This window comes from Pezoporus wallicus, unplaced genomic scaffold (genome assembly GCF_028554395.1).
Source record: "Pezoporus wallicus isolate ANWC-B61680 ecotype Strahan unplaced genomic scaffold, APGP_CSIRO_Pwel_v1 scaffold_6446, whole genome shotgun sequence".
In the NCBI taxonomy this organism is placed as follows: domain Eukaryota; kingdom Metazoa; phylum Chordata; class Aves; order Psittaciformes; family Psittacidae; genus Pezoporus; species Pezoporus wallicus.
In genome coordinates, this window is record NW_026636264.1 from 1,698,881 (window position 1) to 1,726,224 (window position 27,344).

A 27,344-nucleotide genomic window follows, 5' to 3' on the forward strand; every position below is an offset into this window, starting at 1 on the left:
ACAAGCAGTTAGTTAAATGCATTTGCATTGAGTGAGGCTTCTGAAAGCAGTGTAATTATGGAACACAGTCCAAAATACCAGATCTGCAGCATGTTTTTTTAAGAGCTACAAAGTCCAGATAACTCGTTCAAGGGGTACGTCACGCAGGTAAACCAAGGAGCATGTAGAAACTTTAAAACTAGAGTGCTCATGGTGGAAGTTGCTTGCATTTAATGTCATTTGCGTACATCTGTGATTCATGAGGAAAACATTTTTCATTCTTTCCTAATACGTGTCTGTTATCTTCATGTGAGGAATGACACAGAACTCCTCAAGTAAAGATTTATTTCACATCTCTCTCGTGAATTGCTTCTATGGAAGACTGGGTATTTAAATCACTCTTAGTAACTTATTAAAATATTTTAACAGATAATTTGAATCACAATCTTCTTTGAGTTAAAAGGTATTTCTGTTATGATCTTATGAGTAATACTATATTATATTGTCATCTTTGGAACAATCCAAAATTGATCTATACAGTTCCTTCACAATGGCGATTGTTCCTATTTGTAAGATGAATAGAGTATTAAGACATAATACCAGCATGCTGACAACTGTGGAAGGCATTAATTCTTTAGAAAAGGCTTGTGCATACAGATTTAATCAGCCACACCCCTATTTTTCACACTTCTTATAAGGAAACATCATCTTACATGCATGCATTCTATGACTGCCTAAGGACAATGGCTAAAAATATCAAGCTATATATAGATGGTCGTTTACTTCAACATACTGCCACCTACCCCAGCCACCATTGTTTGGCCATATCTTTAGATATTAACAGAGTTCTTTACAGTATTAAGTTTTTATTGTTTTTTTCAACATTTTTCCATCAGTCTAAAATTAGTATGATTTCATATTAGTAGTATTTCATGTTAGTATTTACAAAGGTACCAACTACACCAGACAGCAAATAAGTCCAATTATTAATGAATTCAGTAAATAGAATTGCCAGTCAAAGAGAGATTACTTAAACATCAAACATTTAAAATAATATGCAAATGCACATTAGCACTTTCTTTTGATGCAGTTTTGATTTTCCCAAGCTCAAATCATTTTTTACCCTCTTACCTAAGTATTGCAAAGCAAGCCAGAGTGCTGCCAAAACTTTCCTACTTCAGTGTTGTATTTGAACTGCCTTTGTACTCTGAACACATTTAAAAGATTTGAGATGCAGGTCTTCCAGTGTACGCTCTGCTCCTTCCTACTGGTTTACTCATATATACAGCCCCTCTGCACAGCTAGGCAACTTCTTGACTGGTCAGCACTAAGTATTTGGCTTTTCCTTACGAAAAGCTAAGAATTTTTTTCTTTGCATCTTTGGAAAAATTGAAAGAATTCCTATGAAATCTAGGTTAAACTGTATCTCAGTTTTAAGAAGAAGCAATAAATATAGTTATTGGAAGGGTCAAAGTGAAGAGTTAAATGAACATTTTGAAGTCCAGTTTGCCCTCCTACTCGTCGCGGCCTAGTCCCCCCGGGGGTTTCCTAAACAGCAAACAAGGAAAAATCACTTAAGACTTACCGACATTTAATCTGCCTGTGACTTCCCCATTTGAATTGCGAGCATTAACAGTCACGTTGTGAGTAGACTGGAGAAGCAGTGATGAGTCCTGGAGTACGGAGGAGAAAAAAACCATCCACAGTGTCATCAAATAATCTGGGCTGGTATTTTTCAATAAGCTTCAACTATATCAGGTTTAAAATAAGAAGAAAAACCTAGAGAATATGTCAGGTGAACAAAATCTGTGTTTCTGGACCAATGAACATGGTTGCTAGCATTTTATCTTTTAAAAAAAAATGCTTAAGCGCTAGATCAGCTACATTCCAATACACAATTGAGAGTCTGTTTAAGTGAATTGTGAATACCCCACTCTGCAAATTTGCACTATTATATTAATTGGTGAGAAATATGCGTGTGCATACTGCTTCCTCAATGGTCCATGCAGCCTATATGCTTTGTCTTGATTTTGACACCTGGCACTGATTCTCCCAGCAAGGAAACACAGACAGTCTGATGGAGAAAGTGGCAGGTTGACTAGCTCAAAGCTGACTTTAATAGATGACAGTACAGATAAGAGTGTCAATCTAAATTAAATAGTCTCCCTGTCCTCCACTCAGAAGGATGACAGAAATGTATTAACAGACTGCACAGCATCACCTGCTTGTCCACATCTCTGCACCATGATTTGAGCCTAAACCACTCTGTGCTGTATCTAGTGTTCCAGAATACTAAATCACATCTGAAGGTCACAAAGCAATGGTGCTCATATTCGACTTTTAACTTTCCTGCACCACAGCTGGGACATATGCAAAGCAACTAGATCCTTAAGGGTATCCATGCTACTTACAGAAGCCAGGGCATGCTTCCTGCTGTAACTGGTATCTTCATTCATTCCTAGCACACCTTATCACAAGTGAGTCTAGCTATGGTAGACAATTCAAAATTTCATGTCATTCTTAGGCTGCAACCAACATGGAATTTCTTCACCAAAACCAAAACATACCCTTGTGTTAACTCATGGCTTGGTGTACAGGTGTTTTCATACGAAAGTATACTTTCTGTCTAAGGACAGGAACCTTTTTCAGTTGCCAAAATATCAGGAACATGATATGAATACAGTATTAGTAAGCTGTTGGCTTATGACATTGGTGATATTAGTTCCTAAATAAATAAGTGATTTTCTAACTACTGAAATATTGTATATATTTTATATATATAGTATATATATTGTACATATATAGCTTCTAGTAGTTCTTCTAGACTCAAGAGAGTTTCTGCAACACCTTGAAAGGCTAACCCCTGAAAAGCACTCCCAAGTCATGTTTCCATCATAACTTAATGCTTAGAGTGTGAGGTAACTTGAGAATTTTGAACACATTTCATGTGAAGAATTTTACTACAAACACATGTCTAATAAGTGATAGAAGCAATACACACAGTTTGGAGTCCAACTTACACTTTCTTTTCTTAAACAACAGCCCAATATCTTACAAGTAGGAAGCTAAGCTCTCTCAAAAGGAGTCATTAAGTGAGCAAAATAAATTAATCTCATTTTGTAAATTATATCAGGAAAATGTGAAGGCACAGAATTGACAAAAATTATGAAAAGTCTTAAGGAAAAGTAAGCAGTGTGTTAGAATGAACATTAATGGTAACAAGTTAGTATGAGGTGGAAAAGGAAAGTCGACAAAGATCAGGTAAATATATCACAACTAAGTATACATGCTAAATGACTCACAAATCTGGGCATCTTTATCTGACTGTTGCTGGTCAATTTAAAAAAATAAATTAGTAATTTTCAGTATTAAATGAGACCTCTGCAGTTTCCACATGTATGCTGCTAATTAAAATCTAGTAACATATTTATAAATGCTCATCTTTTATCATTCATGAATATGTATTAGCTAATATAGTGGATGAAAGATTGGACTTGAGCTGGCAATGCCTACTAGCAGGCCAAAGGCCAATCGTATCTTGAGCTGCATCCAAAGGAACGTGACCAGCAGGACAAGAGAGGTGATTCTGCCCCTCTAATCTGCTCCTGTGAGACTCCCAGTACTGCATAAGTCTATGCCTGTCCTCAGTACAAGAAAGACACAGACCTGCTGGAGAGGGTCCAGAGAAGGGCCACAAAAATGATCACAGGGATGGAGTACCTCTCCTATGAGAAAATGTTGAGAGTTGGGATCGTTCAGCCTGGAGAAGAGAAGGCTCCAGGGAGACCTTATTGCAGCTTTTCCATATGTGAATGTTAGAGAGGGTGAAGTTTTTACAATAAAATAATCATATAAAATAATAAAATGATTATATTTGAGAAATTTATAAATCAATAGTGAGGTAAACGGTTCTATAGGACTGAATCTGCAGTTAGCCACAGCGAAATCGAAGTTATGGGAAAAAGAACTAAAAGATCAGTGAATCCCACACAGATAATCCAATCATATCGCTGAAATCCTGAAGAAAACCTAATGATAGGTCTGATTAAGGATTTCGCAAAACTGAAAAACACAAGTAGAATAACAGCATGTTTGCCGATACCCAAAGTAGCTGGAGAACCGATTGAATGGGGAGTAATACCGTTTTCACTTTCAGAAATTAATGGAACAATCATTTGTCAGGAAGAAGAGGTAACGAGAAATATAACAGTGATAGAATATCAGGAAGAAGGTGTCTTTGGGGATCCTGCAATTTTGATATTAAAATCAGTATGTGAAATGTACCAAAATGCTCAGTTTACCTCTATAAGAAACAAGTGGGGAAAGTGTGTCTATAATAAAGGGAGGAAGATAAACAAGAAAAAGTATGGGAATGTGAAAAAGCAAATGGTTTAAAACAAAACTGGGACACGGCTTGGTCAATGAGCATTTTGCAGAAATTTCAATATATTGGAAACACATTTTGGTGCCTTAGATGGACAGGAAAGCAAAATGTGACAGAAAACATAAACATCAATAATTTGCTGTCCATAAACAGAGTTAGTCGAGATGTTATCAAAAATGTTCCTTGGTGGAATTGCACCAAAATTTTAGATTGCGACTCTGACCCCGAAGAAATCACAATACCTCCAGTTAAAATTGCTTTAATGGCAGGATGTGCATGTCGAGGACTGAGAATTGAAGGAAAAGTGATACAGGTCCCAATTGACAATGTAGACTGTAAATATTCTATGGTGCGTAGTATAGGACATTTTGTTTGGGCAGCAAGTGATGGAACTTGGACTACCCACTTATCTGTGGATGGTCCAGCTAAAGAAATCACCTTGGGATTACCAACTCTTTGTCCAGTTTGGAAGAAGTCACCATTCAAAGGCAGATTGGAAGCCCTGCAGATTCGAACAAAAAGAGATATAGGTGATAACAACAGTGATGATGAAGACACTTGGCAGGAGCCCTCCACAGGAGTTAAAATAGGATGGGCTTTTGAATCCCTATTTGCCCAAGTAGCAGCATATCGAAATAGAGAGATGATTGACAGCCTGATTGGCCAAACAAAAAGATTAGCCAGAATAACAAAGAAAAGATTCAAAGATTTAAATTTGCAATTACAGGCAACAACTAAAATGACTTTGCAGAACAGAATGGCATTAGACATGTTACTTAAGGAACATGGTGGCTGTGGATATTAAAAGGACAGAGTGGATCATTGCTGTATTCACATTCCTAATGTGACTGCAGATATAGAACACGACATTTCCCAACTAACCAACATTGAACGAGAAATAGAAAAAGAAAATGCTGAACAAGATTGGCTAGGGACAATATTTAGCAGTCTGGGCCTTCACCTTACTGGATGGATTTGTTCCCTCATACAAACCGCAATTATAATATTACTTGTGGTTTTGATAACATATCTTATGTATTTTTGTATCCAAAGGGAAATAACTCGCAACAGCGCCTGGACTCATTGAATCATAGGAGCAGTAACTAGGGAACATCCAAAGTACCCCACACCTTCACCTACCTATCAGGAGACAGCTACCTAAGAGAATGAAAATACTTGCTTAAGTTAAATGAAGTATTTTCAAAGGGGGGAAATGTTAGAGAGGGTGAAGTTTTTACAATAAAATAATCATATAAAATAGTAAAATGATTATATTTTAGAAATTTATAAATCAATAGTGAGGCTTTGTATATTAGAAGACGTTGTAACTTTGCCGTTTTGTATCATAGTTACTCTGTAACTACATGATACAATGGTAGTCTTGGTAGCAAGAGCTAACATAACTGCATATGGTGAGGGGAGTATAGGTGTATGTATTGTAAAACTCTACCCAAGCAGAACCTAAGTTTAAGATAGCCAAAAACAGCATACCAGAAGCATCCTGGTGAAGATAAGAGAATGCTAACGTCCAGAAGACGACTGGGACCTGGCCAAGTAGAGGAAAGGTGAAAAGGACAACCTGAGGAAGACTTCTTACTTCATCTGAGGAAGACTCCTTACTTCATCAGGGCGACCACCAGAGGGGGTGGCGCAAGCGCAGAAGAGGCTCATGTTGTAATAGATTGATGTAGCAATCTTTGATGCATATGGATTAGTCAATGATGTAATCTGTGTTGAATATGTATTAGTTACGAAATTTTTAGTGTATAAATTGCGAACGTGATGTGACGGGAATCGGAACCAGATTTGGGTGCGTACCCCTGGTTCCCAGCGCCTCAATAAAGCACCTCATATAACCATTCTGGTGGTTATGTGTCAGTTCTTACGCTAACGTGAAAGGGGCCAATAAGAAAGATGAGGAGAGACTTTTTAGCAGGGCCTGTTGTCATAGGTTGAGGGATGATGGTTTTAAACTAAAAGAAGGGAGATTCAGGGTGGATGGGAAGAAGAAATTTTTTGCAATGAAGGTGGTGAAACACTGGCACAGGATGCCCTGAGAGGTGGTGGATGGGCCATCCCTGAACACACTCAAAGTCAGGCTAGATGTGGTTTTGGGCTACCTGGTCTAGTTGAAGATGTCCCTGCTCATTGTGGGGGGGCAGGGGCTGGTCTAGATGACATCTGAAGGTCCCTTCCAACCCAAACTATTTTATGATTCTGTGAAGATGCAATGATGCTGCCCACAACTCTGTGCTGGACTCATAATGAAGGCATAAACTTGTGACAGGTTCCAGAGATGATGCAGAGCAAGTAGATTTCAGTTAGCAGACTGCAAGGAGAAAACTATTAAGGCAAGAAAGCTGCTATGATAGCCGAGTGGCCTAATTCTCTAACAGGCAAACTTAGAAAAAGAAATCATAACAAATAAGCAAATTTATGAGAATAAATATACAGATGGCACTCAGGAGATCAAGCTACAGGTGACTAAGCCTCTATAGAGTTCAAATATTTTAAAGAGCAAGCCAACAGATAAACAGAATACCTCCAAAGAATTATCGGTTCATAAGGGGCAAAGACATGCAGCATCCTGAAGGCTCTAATTAATGTATGCTACTAACTACTAACTAGACAGCTAAACTTCTGAAAGCTGCTGCCATACCTCTTTCTTACTATATAGTACTAAATGTATTAAGGCCTGGAATGAATACAAATGAGATAAAAGAGCTTAACATTGCATAACGTTTCTGGAGGGAAGAGGGAGTTCTTAAGTGTCACCTATGCTGGTCTTAAAGAGTTACATGCCTTAATGGATAAATAAACTCAAGGGAAATTCATTTAAGCACAAAAATAGAGTACCCACTGCCTATGAGACAGAAAAGAATACACATAAAATCAAAACTGAAATAGAGGTTTAGTAATGCAATTTCACCTTCTAAGAGCTGCTACTGGAAATACTTGTTGCAGAAAAAGAAAGGCTTAACAGATGGAAAATATACTGCCATTGCTTAAATTTCAGTAATCAAGCATTTTAACAACCTCCTTCTGATAAATTTATTTACATTTTCTCTTGCTTTATTAATACAAACACTACATTTTTCCCTAGATTCAGAAAAGTCTCATAGCTGGCTAGTTGTTCTTGGTGAGGATGATTGCAAGTTTGAAGTAATGAAAGAGCCATATCCGGCTTTTATTCTCATTGAATAGACTTGAAAGGTGCCATTGTTTGATTGGTTTATAAAACATGGCTCATTTTGTAAGAATTTAGATTACGGACAATAGTTCTGAAAAAGATTCATTTATTTGGCCAGAAACAGATACTGTTCTGCAAAAAATTCACTAGAATAAGTTTCAGAGTTCATCTGTCTAATTAAAAACCAATTCATATTCTCCCTTCCTCTAAACCCAGTACTCCAATAAAAATCTTTTCTACACATTCTCAGTGCAATTTTAAAGTTAATCTGTTTCATTAATATTTTCTTTGATGAAATGTTATTCTTTCTTTACCTTAATAACAACAGTTTTCTAGCTATGTAAACATGATTAAATCCTGAATATTTCCATTTAGTCTGGTAGATTTTATATATGTAAATATATAAAGATATAATACATTTAATATCATTGTCCTAAAAGTGACAAAACCTGAACTTATTAGAAGAACTGTAATTTTTCTGATAGGATCCACTGATTTTAGAGATATTGAAACTATTCTGTAATGGGTGAATAAACAAAACAAGCAGCATCACAGGGAAGCCTATACTAAAAAAATATATCAGTAAAAATAATGAAAAACTTCCTCCACACTCTTAAAATGTTAGCATTACTTACATATGACTTAATTCCTTTTAGAGCTACTTCTTATCACATGCCTAAGAGAAAAACATTAATTCTTCCATAGCATCAGAACATTGAACTGACCATGCTTGTAAAGTATGCAAAAACATGTGTGCATAGACGTATACATACACATACATGCACGTACACAAATGCATTTATATTTCCATGACAGCTGCCTAGACTTTGCCTAAATTCAACTGTTCATCAGTGCATTAATTTAGCATTATTGAAAGATTATCTGCTTAGTGGTAAGATTATCACTTACCACTCGAGAGTGGATTTCTTTGGCATAAAGAGGGAATAAGAATTCAGATTCCCCTTCCAGACGAAGACCCTCTTTTGTAACACGCAGGTGTCCCATTCCAGTCTGAGGAGAAGATGCAAGAATCATTAGCATTTTATTATTGATGCTGTATTTATCTTTTGTTATTTACACAAACTGATAATTTCCAGAGCTGCTTGCCTCCAGTATATTGATTTAGATAACCATACTAATGCATTTAAAATTCTGAGAGTCCCTCATTTCTTTGAAGAGTGTTTTTCTTTAAGAAATTGTAGCTTTCAAGAAAAAGTTATTAAAATTGGGATTTTTTTTTTTAGGAAAAAATATAATATTACAGTCATTAACTTCAAAAGAAGTGTGTTTGTATTGACTGAAATAGTCTTTGTATTTGCTTTCTAAAAATGTCATGAGCAATAAACTTTTACAGGACTCACATAAGACACACCTTATGTTAACATTTCAAGTTTATCAGTAATGTACTTTACAAGTTTTACAAGGAATATAATACTTCTAAGCCTATTGAGGAGGCAATGAGGAATTTTTACTTGCTTCCATTTTAAGTTATTACTTCTTGCTTTTTAAATCATTTTTCTTTCCTTGGTTTCCCTACTTGCGCCCCCCCCCCCCCCCCCCCCCCCTTGCAGTTCTAGGTCAAGGCTCTGTCTTTCATGCTATCATCTTCTTTTCTGTCACTTACTGGTCAGTTTTTGTACCTTCCTCATTCTTAGTTGTTCCCTCATGATTTTAACCGGTTATGCTTTCCAGCCCATATCTTTTTTCCTTCTTCTACTTTCTTTCACCATTATTATAATAGAATTGATAATGTGAAAAATGAGTCAGGAATTACTTCATTAAGTACATCTGAGGACTTGTAAGCTTCAGCTGCCAACTATTTCACAGGTATTTAGCGAATTTGCACAGGATTCACCCCTCCCCCTGCCAGAAAAAATGAGAGAACACTTGGCAAAAACTTTGCAGCCTTACAGCTCTGTCATATGTGAAAATCTTTCAAGTCAACTGCCTCAAACTACAAAAAAGAGGTGGGAGGGCTTAACAAAAAACAGTAAACCCCCAAAGTATTTCCACTGTAAATATTTTTTAAGGTTTCTCTTCACATAAGTAGAGAAGGCTGCTGATGATACATCAATAACCTGTTCATCTAGTGAATTAAGCCTAACACAAATAAAAGTTATAACTGAGACTGTTTTCAAATACATGTTCTGATCAATGTCATTATATATTTTATATATATGTAATGCTAAATAATATGTCTAACCAGCCTTCAATGAATAACTGCAGCACTGTAGCTGTTTTTTTTTTTTTAACAGATTTGAAGAGAGACAAAAGAGAAAAACAAGCTTTGCTTAAATTCTGTAACGTAAGAAATATTCATGTCAGCAGTTTGCTCCACTGGAGAGTACAATGTGACTCTTCCTCAGCAAGGATTTATTTCAGGAAAGAGGCTTTTAGAATAGCTATTTATGGAATCTGTTATTCAGGGTCAAATATTTTACTGCTTTGAAATATATAATATACTGGCTTTTCTCAGTGGAAACAATTTCCAAATTCTAGACATCACAAAGCTTTTAAAGAGTATGTTGTATACACTGATACATCTCATGAGACAAAACTGAAATAATACCTATGATGAGCCCCCTATGGCTTTCATACTCACTATTCCTAGCCAGCATTGTGTGATTTAGAACTATGTTTTTCTAGAGAAGACTATGGACAGTTTTTTTCTAACTTGTAACACAAAACAGAGATCAACACCAGAAATAAACATAGTTTTTAAGACAAACACTTTTGAAAAATATGACATGAAATATCAGGGTATTCTAAAGAAATACCACTAACAAATGGCTCTAATTTACTTAATTCAGTTTAGGGTGTCATTATTTGATCTGACCTTATGCCTTTTCCGGTCAGGTGAAAGTACATTATAATAGTCATCAGGTTTATACACAGTTTGCATATTTTTCTGGAATATAAAAAGCTAAATAGACAGTATATTGTAGAGTAAGTATAAAAAATAACATTGTCAAATCTTAAATGTATAAAGGCAGAGGAAGAAGAAACAATTAATTCTTGCTCTGAAGCAGACTGGAGAAAATTAACAGGCTCCGGGGTAGCAGCCTCTATCCTGCCTTTGGCTTTGAGAGGAAGAAATTTTTAGTGGAGACAAAACCCCTATAACTGATGTTGAAAAAGAAGATTATGCAATTGAATAAGCACACTCTTTCAAATGTATTCATATTTTTCTGCAATGATTATTCTAAAAATGCTATATAGATAAAGGAATGTAATGTCTTTGACATCAAGAATAATATGTGACAAAATGCAGCACTTAGCTGTAAATTCTTATTTTTCAGTAAATACAGTCACATCATTCAGGATTACTTTGTATAAGTATGTTCTGAGTATGTCCTATTTTCTTCATCACATATTTCATTTAAGCATTGACACAAAACTCACATTCTCACATATCTGAATAAGAGTTTCCTTATCCATTCTCATTGATCACTAGGGAAGTGCAAAACTAAGGAAATTCAGACTTGGGCTACCTGCATATATGACTATCCGTCATGATTAACAGACAAACTCTGTAAAGTGCATGAGAATCTGCAAAAAAATGGATTTCATATAATGATCCACACTTCTATTACTTTTGTGATTATAAACAATTATTATTTCCTTAGTACTATGATATTTGAGCATCCCAAGATTGTAGAACTGAGTTATACAGTACTATGAGATGCAGAAATTCTATTATCCCTCTTATAATTGGCAAATTGAAGTTACATAGAAAATAGGAAAGAGGGTTATAGGATAAACAACCACCCTAATGCACTGAGATCCAATGATAAGTTCCATACAAATCAAGAGTATAATAGTTACATATAATGTTCTCTCAACAGCCACTCTGCTTCTTACATTACCATTTAGGAAAAGCCAATTATTATTTATTGAGTATTGTGACTTCCTCAGTTATGAAAAACCTTGATGCTTTCAATTTCAAGGATTTGACTCTGTTCCTATTCAAATCATTGAAGAAAAATATTTCTCTTGACTTGAGGAAAGAGTCCAAATATCAGTTAGACAAGGATTTTGATGCAGTTATACAATGAGGTACTGACTGGGGGATAGAGACTGCTTCATTAAACATAGCAGATGTACGGCAAGTCTGGATTTTTGTTACCCTGGTGCTGGTGACTGTCACTGTTTGAGTGTGCTGGCACTGAGCTGTAAGACATTGTTGTGCATATAGCCATGAGACTCATGTTTTCTAATTATTGAAAGCCCTTGGTGAGGCAGGGACTGAGCTGTGGAGAAGAGGAGGATGAAACGCTATCTCTGTAGACACTAAGCAGATTTTGCTATTGCTGCACAGAGCTGACTGGCGTGAAAACTGCTGGCAGCTGCCAAACCCTTATGCACCAAAGACGAAATTTAGCATTAGTGTTCACAAAGGTGTAACCAGTTTTCATTTCAGAACTGCTAGGCATATTCTAATTGGAGTAACAGGATGTCTTCAACCACAGTAGAAGCATTTTTCATCATTTGAAAATGCTACCAAGGAGTTAAGTGCTTGTGGAAACAGAGACATGGCCTTCCACAAAATTTCAAGCTCTGAGTGTTCAAGCCTCATAAAAGCTCAAAAGGCTCTTTGATCCAGAAATCATGGTCTAAAGGATATTTGACAGTTATTCAGTGAATTGCCTACATAGGGATACTCCAAACCATCTGCAGTGAGTAGCCACCACTACTAGCAGCCTAGGTAAGACTCACTGTGCTACTGACCATTTGGAAGGGAGTACCACCTTGGATGGGTTATTATTCTCTTAGACTCTAAACACAACAGATGTAAAATATTTTTCCTCTGAAATAAGGGGAAGCAGTCCCGTTCTTTACAAAGCCAGTAGACAAGTGCAGTATGTCCACAAACTATGGAAAGGCTCTGAAATTTACTTCAGAGGACTATAGAAGGTCCGAGTCTTTCATCAGGACCAAAAACTTCCAAAAGCCATACTGACGGCTCTGGTGGTATGGCCATGTTCTTCTGGCTATGAATATCTGTGTTGAGGAAAATGGAGAAATGGCTGGATAAAGCAAGTTCAACAGCACTGGTTTGGCTAGTTTTAAGGGCATATCTTGTTAAAATAGGGTGCAAAAACTTTCCCTCTCACCTGTCGTTATTGTGGGGCCTGCTCTGGCTCATGACCAACAAAGTCATGTAGAAAGTGATGCGCGTTGCACATTGCTGTGGGACTCTAGGAGTGCAAACAAGCAGATGTAGATCTAGCACTCTTGCACTCCCAGTGACTTGCTCTCAGGTAGCTAGCTGAGCCTCATGCTGTCTGTGGCTTACAGAGCCAATATAATATCTATCTCCCAAGCCAATATAATAAAATACAGGTCTTCTGCTGTAGGCATCCCCTAGAACTGAGGATGAGGAAGATTCATTCAGTTTACAATGAGTATTTCTAGTCACTTGCATTCAATCAATAGCTGTAACTTTATTTCCCTACCAACACAGAAACTGATACACATGGAGCGGTCACTATATTGGGTAAATCATTCTTTGTATTATATTGGATTGTATCGTATCAGATTGTACCGTATCATCACTGTTTCTGCATCTTTCCAGCATTAGACTCAATTGAAGTCTTCAGACTCCTCTAGAAAATAGAAATTAAACTTCTGGTCATGCATCAGCCAATAGCTACACATGAAGATGTCTATTTTCCTATTCTGAAGAGAGATCAAATAGCTTGGTTACAACAATAAATTTTCTAATTTGATTCAAATATTAGCTTTAACACACACACACACACACACACACAGAATTCAAAACAAGTATCTCCTTTCTGAGGAGTTAAGAGCATGTTTGATTGTAACAGCTGCACCCTGAATATTCAGATTTTCCAATACTAAAAGTCCACAAATGCTGTAGCTGCTGATCTGAACTGATATTAACTTCAGAGTAGAGAAGATGCAGTATTTCCATTCACGTGACATCTTTTCTTACTTATAGGATTTTTACATCCTACTCCTAGGCCAGCCCAGGGAAAGACCTTGGCAAGTTCAGTGCAAGGCATCACTTCTTGTGCCCCAAAGCTAGTTCAGTTAATGGCTTTATAGATCCAGCTTTCACTGCAGTACTTCTTGCAGCAATTACTATTTAGAGAACTTGCTTTGCAAACAAGAGTGTACTGTTTCATTGAGATAATAGGGCTGTGGGTAGAGATTGTTAAAGAGCAATCAGCAAAGCAGGATTGGTAATGAATCTGATGAAACTCTCTGTTTGACTTTATCTATTTTGGATCTAAGTACGTGCTTGGTATAATAACATTACTGATGCCTCATCTCATTTTCTGTTTCAAGGACTCTTTATTTCTTGGGCTCAGAGAGCGAAGTTTATTTGACTTCTTACGTGACAGTGGAGCCTTTTCTATCAAAGACATTGGTCAAATCAGAGCTCTTAGCAACAGCACTCCTGGCTTAGGGCTGAAGACTAAAACACCTTTTGCAGATAGGGCTAGAAAGTGGCCAGATAATATTCCATGATCTAGAAACGTAGATGGTAACTTTGAACTCAACAGTTTTGTAAGGAAATGGCTATGAAAGATGCAAATTCATCATAGCATTGACATTTGCTTAGTTTTGACAAAAAACCTCTGCCATAAAATAGTGTTAATATTTCAGATGCACACTTTCAAGCTATATTCAGGTCCTCTTCATTCGAATATACAGAATAACAGAATTCCATAAGTAAAAAAAGGATATTAATGAGAAGAGGTATTACTCAAGAGGAAAAAATAACAGATTCACTTCCAAATTTGTTTCCTTGTTCAGCTGGATAATACTCGGCTAATAAAAATGCGTTACGTCTGGCACTACATCTCCTGTGTTAGAAAGACAGACTATTAGAAAAACAGACTGCTACATATGTTTATTCAGGAATTGAGTATTTTATACATCGGCTAATTCCTTTTATTATATTAACATTTGTAATTTTGCAACTTAGCTAAAGACCTGCAATTTAACCTTTTCCATTGATTTGTCTTCTTGACAAATAAAAATTATTTTCTTCAGAAAAACAATGCACGGTGTTTATTTCTTGAATTCCTCTGAGGAGTATCTTTATCAATGACCTGCACAAGGGGATCAATTGCACCCTCAGCAAGTTTGCAGACAACATGAAGTTGGGTGAGCGTGTTGATCTGCTGGAGGGTAAGGTTCTGCAGAGGGATCAGGACAGGCTGGATTGATGGGCCAAGTCCATCTTTATGAGGTTCAACAAGGCTCAGTGCTGGGACCTGCACGTGGGTCACAACAACCACACAAAACGCTACAAGCTTGCGGCAGAGTGGCTGAAAAGCTGCTTGGCAGAAAAAGATCTGGGGGTGCTGATGATCACTGAAGATGAGCCTGCTTGTGCCCAGGCAGCCAAGAAGACCAACAGCATCCTGGCCTGTATCAGAAACAGCATGGCCAGCAGGGCCAGGGCAGTGATCATACCCCTGTACTTGACACTGGTGATGCTGCACCTCAAATCTTGTGTTCAGTTCTGGGCCCCTCACTACAAGAGAGACATTGAGGTGCTGGGGGGTGTCCAAAGAAAAGCAACAAAGCTGGTGAAGGGAAAGAACAAGTCTTAGAGGAAAGGCTGATGGAACCGGGGTTTTTTAGTCTGGAGAAAAGGAGGCTCAGAGGGACCTTCTCGTTCTCTGATAAGAGGATAGAGTTAAGATGGGTGTCAGTGTCTTCTCCCAGGTAAGAAGCAGTAAGGTAAGTGGAAATGGCCGCAGGTTGTGCCAGGGGACATTGACTGAATATTAGGAAAATTCTTTTCTCCAAAAGGGGTGTCAAGCATTGGAACAGGCTGCCCAGGGAAGTGGTTGAGTCACCAACCCTGGAGGTATTTAAAAGATGTGTAGATGTGGTGCTTAGGAACACAGTTTAGTGGCAGACTTGGCAGTGCTGGCTTAAGGGTTGGACTCAATGATCTTTAAGATCTTTTCTAACCTAAATGATTCAACGATTCTATAATTCTTGGAATAAAGGACATTTGCATGATGTATATGATTACACAGACTATGTATTGATTCAATACTGTAAAACCTATCGTTTGTATTAGGGACATTTCATCCAATGGTCTCAATGCTCTATGCCTTGAGTAAGGTGTCTCCAACTACTAAACCTCAGTTTAAACAAACACATGTACTAGGAAGCCTTCATTTGAGAACAGTGGTTACTCTTCCACCTCACTGATTTCTACCAGAGCTTGGCAGGCTTAGGTCATTTTCAGTGTCAGTCTCAAAAACAACCTGTCCCAAGAGCCCCACATGGAAAAATGGCAGTTCAGTAATTCTGCCCAGTGAATGTTTCTGATCAGAAGGCTGGATTTCATGCATGAATACATATGCAATTATTTGTATATGGTGCAATTAAACCCAAATTGTCAAATTTCTCCATCTCATAGTTATTTCAGTAGGCTGGGCTTGACACTGGGTACTAAATTGTGGAGCAGTCCCCCATCCTTCATGTCTCTTTAGGAAAGTGGATTTTGAGCAGGAGAGGGTTTGCAGGTATCACTCCTGTAACCACTTGAGATCAAGGTTGGATCTCACAGGCAGGCAAGCTTGCAACTAGCGTGTCCACTTGGATTCAGGTACTGGAAAGTCCCACCTCAACCTCAACCCTGCTGTGTCAACTTATGTTACTGTAAGAAACATTATAGTAATTTTTCACTGAGTATGTGAATGTGTAATAGTACTGTTGAGAAAATTACGAAGTAAAGATATATAAAAAGTCTTCAGGGAGTCTTCTGAAGTCAGCTGATAGCACTAAAAAAAATTCATGGACAGAGACCTTTTTCACACTTCAGCTACACAGACTGTAAATTTCACCACCTCTATCATTCATCATTCCTAGTTCCTACATTAGAACAGCTCTGCTTGCTCCTGGGAACAAAAATACATGCCAAGACCCCAGGACAGTATGCAGCTGAACAACACTGATCGTGCCTAGGCTCAGAAAAGAAGGTGATACATCAGACTATGATATCAGAACATCTGTTTTTTTCTTTGGCAGAGAGTTTGACAAGAGCAGCTTTATTTAAGTTTCCCCAAACAGCTTAAAACTGGCAAAGTACAATCCAGAGCGGCAGTCAAGCCCTTAGGAGCTCAGCAGTCCACACTCCTTAAACTTGCACGTACACTGTAATGTCAGTGTACTCAGATATTTAAAAACTCTTTATCAATATTATAAATTATTCCAAGAGTAAACTTAGGTGTTGGTTTTTGGTTTTTCCATTTAAAAAAGTGTTGTTCCACACTTTTACATATGCATGATTTGATTCATAATATAATTCAGATTAATAAAATGCTTTACGAAAAATAATTATATATAAATATGTATCACACTACTGAGAAGCCTTGCTTTCTTTGATAACAGTAGCGAGTGCCTCAACCTTTTTCTTTTCAACGATTACTCTTTGCATAAAATATTTAAATATTCACCATCTGATAGAGACAATGGGAATAATTGTGGCCTGGTTGAGGGCAAATTATATTTGACTTTATGGAAAAATAGCAAAATACAGCTGCTCAGGATTATTCAGAGTAGAAACTATGTAATATTGGTGTTCCAACCAATGATGAAAATATTTTAGTGAAAATTAGGATGAGAATTTGTGAATAATTAAATACATATTTTATTTCATTTTAGTCTTAAAAATATAACATTCTCAAAATAGCAACTAATCCCATGGACTGTACACTATTAATCATAAAACTCACGGAAAGGATGTACGAGTTCATTAGTGTATGTCTTTGCAGTGATGGAGAATTTTTGCTGTGAATGAGTGTTCTTTACCGTACATTTTTATTGCTGTCTAGTCTGGTTTTAAATGTTCCACATGACTGGGATCTCCAATTTAATATGGCATGCTATTATACAGCCTAGTAAGTCTCACTGTCAGAAAGTGTTACTTGATTTTCAGTTAAAATTTTACCTTCTTGTTTCATCACATTTCTAGTTTTGCATTTTTTCATATTTCCTGAAGAAATTCTATCTCCAGTGCCAGAATTTGTCAAGTGCCTAAATAGGTCTTTACATAAGTATTTGATTATATTTCTTTCAAAATACATATAGTATTTCTAGATCTAGACCAGTATTATCAGCCAATTTGTGTATACGTAGTCAGATTATATATACTTAGCTTTTTAGCATTTTCTTATACAATATAAAAAAGTTGTCACTTCCTTATAGAAAAGCTTGAAAAATAATTACAAAACATTTTAAATGCTTTCTCTATATTAATTATTAACTGCCCATGAGAACTCAAGAAGATTAGCATAGTGGCATGCTTGTGATAAGAACTTGGGGGGACAGGTATACGGGTAGAGTACTCACTAATTACTCGTCCTGTTCTTAGGAAGAACCATGCTTAGAATATGCAGCGATGGACTGGACATTGTGTGCATGGCCCTTCATATACCAAGTTCAATTCTGCCATGACTAAGTTATCCACAGGCTGTTTTAAGGCTTAGTATTAGGGCTTGACTTTCCTCTAGGCTTAACATGGGTGGCAGGAGAAAATGGGACTGAGTGAAGATTTGAATCATGCTTGACTGACAGTGCTTCTAACCCAATAAAAGACCTGTCTGCTTCTCTTAGTCACACTGCTTAAAATTTTGTCAGAGAAAAACCTGTGCTACATGCCAAACTTTACACTGGAGAAAAGCAGCTAGTTATACTGGGGAACACCCTTATTTCATGACTATCTGTCCTTATCAACCTGAAATACAGCACAACTGCCTTGACTTTTCTTATTCCAGGAGACTGTGACACCTGTGGCATCCACTAAAACTCATGGGAACATGGGTTTCTCCATCAGAGGCTAAAAAATGTTAGGAATAATCTTTGGCAGCAACTGTTCCTGACATTATGATAATGTTGCACAACCAAAATGATATTAAAACTAAATTGATGTGGGGTTTCTGAACAAGATTTGCTGGTGCATCAGAAATGGAAATCATCTGATCAGGTGCATTTTGTGACACACTGTGAGATTCAATAGTGACCTAAAAATAGTGACCTAAAAATTTTGGTCTGAGTCTTCACTCATTACAGTATTGACACAATAAACCAATATTATGGGTGAAGTTCTGAAGATATGAGTACTAATTCTCTATGTGATAGCAGGGTAGAACAGCTAAAGATTGTTATATTCAGAAAAAAATGTGACATCAGACTCATGAACTTGGCTTTTGATAAGGAATATAAAGATACTGTAAAAGTAAAAATGCAAAAAGAGAAAACCCCTCAGAAATCACTCAGGCAGCAATATAAGCAAAAGATTATAGTTGTGATATCATATCAGTTATGTAACAAACTAAGAAGCCAAATACCTCTTGTTAATGCTTCTTACTGAGCAGCTAATCTCTATAAAGCTTTCAGATGCTCAGTGTTTTATAAAACATTTTAATACAGATTAGCTCAACATCAAATTGTTTGCCAACCCTGACACCTTCTAAAGTCATGCCAATATGGAATTTATATGTTGGGCAATTAGTATGGGAGATACTGAAATAACTTAAGTATCGAACACCAAAACACAGATCCCCAAAAGTCCTATTCACCTGTCCAACAGATATAGGCATACATTCTTGCAGTAAAATTTTCTGATCACCACTGGACATGAACAAAATCAAAATCTTGTAAGTGACCAACTTACAAGCATAGTCTACATGGAAAAGAAGGGCCATGTGAAGAGTACTGATGTAATAATTAAGATTATTGTTAAGAATAAGGGGTTGTAAAACACAACTGGGTTGTTGCACTCCCAGATTAAGATTCTTCCTTTGCCTGGGAAAATCTGAAATCTTATCCTTTCCCAGAGATTCATGTTCTAACCAACATATAATTGATTTTGGGAATCTATTATTCCTTTTCTAGTTTGTTCTACTTCATATAAATTCATTATATATTAATTGGACAGAAGTACAACAGAAGCTTCTGTGTCCAAGGTGAGTGTTGTAATCGTCTGACAACTAAAGCATGTGTTATCTCCAGCCCAATAAAATTTTTTTTTTTCCATATAAATCAGAGCAGTTTCAGTTAGAAAGACTGGGAAATGCCCAGTTCTGTAGTTCATACCGCAATAAGAATTTAGAAAAGAACAAGTAGATTAATGAGTATTCTTGCATTCAGTATATTCAGTATTTTTCTAGTTAAATGTTTTAGGATCTGATGGCGTCTAGACAAATAAATTTTCATCTCGTGTGATAGTGTCTAGTCTAGTATAACTGATGGCCTTGAAAGTTAAGCATCAGTGGAGCATTTCAAAATCACACAGTCATTTCAATTAATTAAGTCAACAAGGTAAAATACAAAAGTATTTTTTCCTGCTAAACATTTATCTTCTCTTTGTCAGCAGCATAAGAAAGATTAAGTTTTTCAGAGAAAAACACTAATATTATTTATAGGAAAAAAGACATTTTGTCTTGGCAACATTAGATGGCCAACCACAAGACAAAACTTTTAGAAACCAAAGATGATACTAAAATTTGTCAATATCCTTCTTCTGCTGGGTGGCTCAGAACTGGAGGCTGTAACATAGTGCTGTGTAATGGGAGATAATCACTTCCTGTGGCCTCTAGCTCTGCCCCTGCTCATGCAGTCCAGGAAGCCCTTGGCTTTTGCTGCTGCCAGGGTCACTGCTGGCTTATGCTCCGCTTGCTGTGCACCAGCCTCCAGGGCCTTCTCCATAATACCGCCCCAAGCCAGGCAGAATCAGTGTCTGCTGGAACCAGGGGCACCTTCTTTCCAGGAACAGGATGCTGCATTTATTCTTTTTGAATTTCATAAGGTTGGACCGTTCCTTAGACTGTCTAGGTTCCTCTGAATGTCAGCCTTTAATGGTACCACCAAATTGGTATCACCTGCAAGCTTAGTGAGCAAGCATTCTGCCATTTCTTCTAAGCCATTGGCAAAGTTATTAAAATGGACCAGTCCCAGGACAGACCCCTGCAATACCTACTACTGGACTTCATGTAGGGTGCAACATATTAGTAACTACCTTCTGAGCCTGATCATCCAGGCAGTTTGGGTTTTTTAGGTATCTATCTCATTGTCTCATTGTAAGTCTTAACTAGAGCTGAGCTTTGGCTTTCCTGACACAGGAAGCCCAACAAATTTCCTGGCCTAGACAATCTTTCTGAATTACTTTTCTGTAGCCTGTCCTTGATTCCAAATCTTCTATACTTTGCATTGGAGCTTTGTCACATGTAACATGCTCAGATGAGTCATGCTACTTCCTAGGTAGCAGGATAGATCATTCCTGCATTTGGAGGGTATTGTCCTTAAACACCAGTAAGGTTCCACCTTACTCACTGAGCTCAAAGCATGCTTATTTGATTCTGTCTTCTCTAAAACACCTGATTATAGTGAAACCAAAGCTTTTTTCTCTTAGCTGCACAAAAAACTTGAGACCATGTCCCTCCAAACTCCAGGAGAGAAAAAGAAAAAAAGAATGAGACATATTTGATACCTATGAATCGATCTGCCAAACTTGCGGATGCCCATACATTATGTGATTGGGGCACTATGAGAAAAGGAATATATTCCCTGTTCGAATTGTTCCCTTTTAGTGTAGATTTTATAAAACGAAATGAAATTCTGTTAAATTTAGTAATGTTCATGTTGAAGGCCTCTCAAACAACAGAGTTTAGAGAAGTCTCCGTCTTTGATCATCCTACCAATTTTCTCCAAGGAGATTAAATCTATTAATCTTGCAGCATATGTATGTGTGGTTCATGTTTTTTATCAGCTTAGCTTGTTTGCTAGCATTTATCACTCTGATGTCTAAATAACAAATTTGTCAACTTTGAGTGGGCTCATGAAAAGGCTGTGGTACAGAACTATCACTAAGGCACCAACACCCCTATGCACTATACTGCAAAAGTGTTTTCCTAAAAAAAAAAACCCAAAATTAAATACATACTACTATCCTGTTATGTTTAAAGGTTTTTGGGGGGACATAAACTCTCTTCAGAACTGTACTATAAAAATACCTTTTGAAATGTTTATCATGTTTTTTTCTAAATATATTTATCAGCCTTAGCATGGATACAACTGGTTTCCGTATATTTTACAGAGAAACAGTTGTTAATGTTTTATGTATTTTTTACAATTAGGATTGAATGCTTTTAAAGTATTAGCTAAAATTACAATATGTATTAATAATATTAAATATAATAGTGTAATCCCTTCATAATATATATAGAACATATAACTAAGAAATTAAAGAAGTTTTATCACAGCTGACAGATTAATATTTGCCACATAACTGATGACTGCATAGCATAATATTTCACAATTACTTTTAAACTCTTCCCAAAAATGGGAGTGTTTAATTGCATAAATAGGGTATATAGGAATCAAGTGATTTCCTAAATAGCAAATACTAATCAAGCTTGGAACTCAAGAACCATAAAAATCTGAGAATATATTGTTAACTTTCTTTTCCAAACAATAACCAAAACCCTGCAGGCATAAATGCTCAATTCCATCAGGAAAAGGGTTCAATGACAGTATGGATAATTTCTAGGCATTACAGTTAAGTCACTATTTAATTGCGTATGTCACAAATACAGGTTCTTTAACAGGGAATTAGGAAAACCCTCATTACCCTGTCATTCATAGTCCACCCTGTGAAAAAATGCCAGCCTGCACTATTTGAACTGTTATTGCACTGCTCTTGATGCCAAGGAAGAAGGACATTGTCCTTCAGTGGATGATCAAGACATTTGGTGCCTTCCTCATAGATAACTAGTATGAGATAGAAGTTCTTAGAAGTGGAGTTTCTGATGCTATTTTTTTTTTTGTTAGTTTTGACTGTTATTAGAGAAGAAATATCCAGATTTGTACAAACAAACCAAACTAACATAAAATAATTCTTAAAAAACCTTAAGAATATAAATCTGAGCCACACAGAAAAGTTTGAAGTTATTCATATTCTCAGACATTCATGATGTGCAATCACTAAGTGTACATCTTCCCTGCGAATTGCATAAAAGAAAAATTATATGTGATCTAAGATGTTCTGCATTGTATTCTGTATGACAATTAACAATGCTAAAAAGAATTTATCTTTCCACTGTCTTTCAGGTGAAAGAAACTTGATGGGCAGCGCTAGTAACTGTATTAGCAAGTAGGACTTAAAATTAACCTACTTTAAGAGAAATTAGAGTATAGAAACACTTCTATGAAGATAAAATGGCCTTAATTTAGTGACAGAAGCATAATAATGAGAGATAATGAGAACTTAACACTTTCTTCAGTAGCAGGGGCAGATTTTACAATTACTGTTTTTCTCGAAACAAGTCTATTCAAATCATCTGTGTATCATGATTGCATGTTAGGAAAAAATTAGCTTAGCTTTAATATTCAGTGATGCATTTTATTGCACTGTGACTAAACCTACATCTTGCAGACTTCTGAGAGTTACCCTTTAATCTACTACATGAAAAATTACATTATAAATATTAAAATATATATGACAGTGGAAAGATTAAATTTATTCCTGAATAATACAGCTGCTTAGCCTCAAGCATGATGCAGTAATAACTACCTCTGAGCTATAATTAATTAGTCAAATAAATTGTAAAATTTTAGATGCTGATAAACAGAAGAAGGAATCTACTAAAAACCAGCACCTGTAGCAATAGTTTAAGAATTTAGCATGAGATAAAATTATAGCAAACACGTTTATAACACATAAACTAAATAGACACTTCGAAACAACAGTAAAATACACTCTCTTAGAATGGTTATGATTTACCTCAATATAAGGTGTCAACAACCTCAGTAGTTTAAAGATTATCATCAATACAGAAATTAAAGGAAGTATGTTCAAATATAGGCATTTCTTACATACTTTCAACTGAAGTACAAATTACAGTTGGGAAGGAATTAAAACAACTATCTATTACACACAGAAAAGCTCATGCGCGTACAAAATAAGTGAAGTGGTAAGGCAGGGAAGAGAATATGAAAAAAATAGAAAATTAAAGGGGACACTTACTGGGGAAAACCACATCACTTTAAGAATCCAAATTGTCAAAGAAAAATTCACAACTAGGATGATAAGCAGGAGGAGAACAAACAGGTAGAGGCAACGCTTTCTCCAGCCATAAATTCCGATTTTGTAGACATACTCATTCTTCGGCCTCTCTAGGCTAGTGCCTGGTGTTGTTGTAGTGTACTGTTCACGTACCATCTGCTATGTAAAGAAAAAAATGCAGTGCTTAGTTGAGTTAAATTAAAATATATAAAAACCCAGGGGAAATATGAACATATAACTGTAATAACAAATCACTATACACTAGAAATTCGTATGAAGTTTTACACAGAAAACATTTTCATCATGTCCCATTCCAACTACACTTACATGCAAATTCTTGGTACACATGATGTGATGTTTTAATATACAAACTGCATCAATTCCCATTTTCAGGAGGCTTAAATTTATTTTATTCTATATAGAATGACAACACTTTCCCCCCTTTTTTCATAATACTCTATCCCATCACAAAATATTTCATTGTGTCAGATAATAATCTTATAATAATCAGATAATAATCTGTGGCTCACAGAACAATATTATATTTCTGTAAAAATAGTTACAAGTGGTAATGGTACCTTGTAAGCCCAGGTTTAAAACACTTCTACATATTCCCGCAATTTAGTAATAAAATGCATTTTTTGTGTTGCAAAACACTGGAATGTCAAATATGTTAAGCTTCAGAATGTGTATATAAATACATGAAATGGTTCTTAATAAAGTAAAGAATATTATTTCTCTATTTATATTTAAACATATGTTAGCAATAAAACTATTACTTACTGGATTTAAACAACTTCCTTCACTTTATATTTCTTAAAGAACCATGCTTTGAATTTAAGAAATATCAACAGATTGCACTAGTTAAAACTAAGTTAAAAAACTAGTTAGAACTAGTTAAAACTAACTTTGACCTTTTACAGCACAGAGATCACCAACAACTTAAGCCATTCATTAAACCTTACAATTTTTAGCCAAGTGAATAAAATCTTAGCAGGTGAAGCTGCTTATCTAGGAAAAAAGCTGGCAACATCTGTCTCATTTCCACCAATACAAAACAAAAAAACCCACCCCACCATGTTTTGACCATGGATGTCAAAATAAAATATGTATTGTAAGTTCAAGCACTTCCCATGAGGGAGGTGTATCCACAGGTATCTTACATCCAAAATACGATCCAATTTACTACAATAAAATGTTCCAAATGAGAGTGCCTTCAGACAGGTTTCACACAAGGTCTCCTCTCAATTCTGAATTTACTCCTAGGAGTAAATTCAGCTGTGCTCTGCCCGGACAGCTTTCAAAACATGATTAAAGTACATCTTTGTCCAGCTGCTGGATTTACCCTAAGTCATTAAAGACGCTCTTTTCGAGTCTCATTCAGAGCCACCCTGTGTCTGTAAAAACTTGTGGGTCTCAGTTCTAACCCTTATCTTTAGGAAGATACCATCTTTTGCTCCTGTAGCTTCCTATCAAACTACAAGACAGAGAATGCAGTATAAGTTTACAATTGAACAGAAGTAGCTCATGCATCATCTCTTTGCATATATACAGGAATTTTCTTATTTCTGAACTTCCACTCAAAAATCTTTTCATTTGTTGTTTACTTATGTTAAAAAATGAGACTTGATCATCAGTAGTTCATAATCTGTGCTACAGCCATTATGGGACAATATTCTGATGATATTTTGCTGCTATGTTTCAGTTGTCATGATACTGCTTATATAAATCTTTTCAACTGCTGAAAATACTGAAAATAGTATAATGATTTATTAGTGGGAAATCACAGATTCTGAAATAACTTGGCTTAACATTACTGCACTGTAGATTTACAAGATGTTACTTGATATCACCACACGAAATATGCTAATCATAGTATAACAAACCATACCACCCACACAGAAGTTGCCCTTTATCTTAAACCTACTTTACTATCTTCTGCCAATGGCTTTCAAAAAATGATTAAAAAAACCTTTACCCTTACTTCCACACAGGAAGTATATACCCTAACATGGTTTATCCTCTAAGTTTCTTATTGTTTTTTGTATTACACATACTTGTTAAGTGCCAGTTTTACAAGAAAGAAGATAGATTACAGCTACAGAAAGTGCCATCCTAACAGAAGTCCTCTTCACAAGACAGACTGCTCTGTTCCTTGTGTTGCTATTCGCTGCATTTTCAAGGTAAATTTTACAGTAGAAATGCCATTTGATAAAGAGTAAATTAATTCTCAGATCTTCATGTTTTCTATCAGCCTCATCATGGTAGTCTCTGAGGCAGGAATTCATCTTACAATGTTAAGATACCAACAATTTAGCCTTCAGTATCTGAGCCAGTCAACCTGGACTCCCTTTATGGTTAATGAAGATAAAGCTGCCCCTTCTGGGAATTATTTATCTGACTTATTTCAGATTTTTAGACATCCAATGACTTGCTCCTTAGATGTGCTTAACTTCTCTATAAAAACAGAAATAAAGAAAGCCTTGGACGATTTTTTTATATGCACATGCCTCCATGTTTTAAGACATAAGCATTTGATCAAATTAATTCCAACCAGAATGATTTCCAGAAGCATGTAATTTAACAAGAAGATAGGATTATTTTGATTCTTGTTCTCTGTTCCATTTTTACTCCATTGTAAAATGTTTGCTGTGTGAGTTGAGGGTTTTATATATAATTTATTATGTACTGCTGTTTAATGAGGTGAAGCCAAAACCCATTATGCATTTCACCAAAAAGCCTATGCATTTTGCGATTGTTTTTATTCTTTCAGAAATTCCACAAGGGACATCTCCCAGCACAGCACTGTTCTCTGCACAAATTATTTTTTTCTGATAGAAAACAGTTCTGTTGATCCTGAGCATTATTAATACAGCCAAAAATTATTTTGGTCCTACCAAATGGGTAATGGTGGCCTAGACAGCTTACTGCTTTGGAAAGGATTTAATTTGTCTACTTAATATCATATTTCATAATTTTTAAGCAAATTAGTGGCCCAGCACCAAGTATTACAGAGGAAATCCTTTAAGAATTCATACTGTTGGACTGTCTCTCCTGGAAAAATCATCTTTCCATATTACTGACTTATACATTCACAAGCTGAAATCATACAGGAAAGTAATCTCAGACCTATCTGGAGAAGTTAGAGAGAAATTTTTCTATAGGTTTGGGTTGTTTTAGGAAGCTGGGCTGAAAGGAAACCCTGAGACAGGCAGATCTCATAGTTGGCTGGTGAAGTCTACCAGGATTCAAGAGAGATTTTTAGAAGGAAAAAACCAGATATTTAGAACTATGATGAAAAATGTGATTTGTAAATGTAATAAACATGAAACTCTAAGTTGATTGTTTAGGAGTAAACTAAACACACACCAAGAAGAAAGTAGTTACTTAGACACCTGGTTGTACACAAGTTAGTTGGAGAAGCAAGCAGTCTGCAGAATGAACTATGACTTCAGCAACTGTTACCTTTATATTCTGTTACAAAGACGGCACACAGTGCTGAACTCTGATGAGTAATAACAATCCTGGCAACTGATAGTGCAGATAAAATGGCAACTGGGTTTCAGAATGAAAAATCTGACATCATTCAAATGGGCCATGAAAACATGCTTTCATTAGGTCAGCCGTACCATAATAATAAAAATACTTATTTGGAAGTGGAATTTCTTGGTGTTCCTACCCAAGGGTCCACACAATCATAAGGCAAATAAAATTAAGATCAATTACTCGCA

At 36.2% G+C, this 27,344-nt stretch overlaps 1 protein-coding gene across 5 annotated transcripts in view; it reads right to left on the minus strand.

Annotated features, from left to right (window-relative positions):
* Nucleotides 1-27,344, minus strand: part of SGCG (sarcoglycan gamma) — an 84,382-nt gene that overhangs the window by 38,099 nt on the left and 18,939 nt on the right. For 3 of the 5 annotated variants that reach the window (XM_057399636.1, XM_057399632.1, XM_057399634.1), the window contains 3 exons: nt 23,575-23,772; nt 8,463-8,564; nt 1,565-1,652 (listed from right to left, as the gene is read on the minus strand). In XM_057399636.1, the coding sequence (XP_057255619.1) occupies nt 1,565-1,652; nt 8,463-8,564; nt 23,575-23,769 (385 nt within the window). In that variant the 5' untranslated portion in view covers nt 23,770-23,772. The remainder of the gene's footprint in view (nt 1-1,564; nt 1,653-8,462; nt 8,565-23,574; nt 23,773-27,344) is intronic. The other 2 variants (XM_057399633.1, XM_057399635.1) reach the window with 1 other exon arrangement.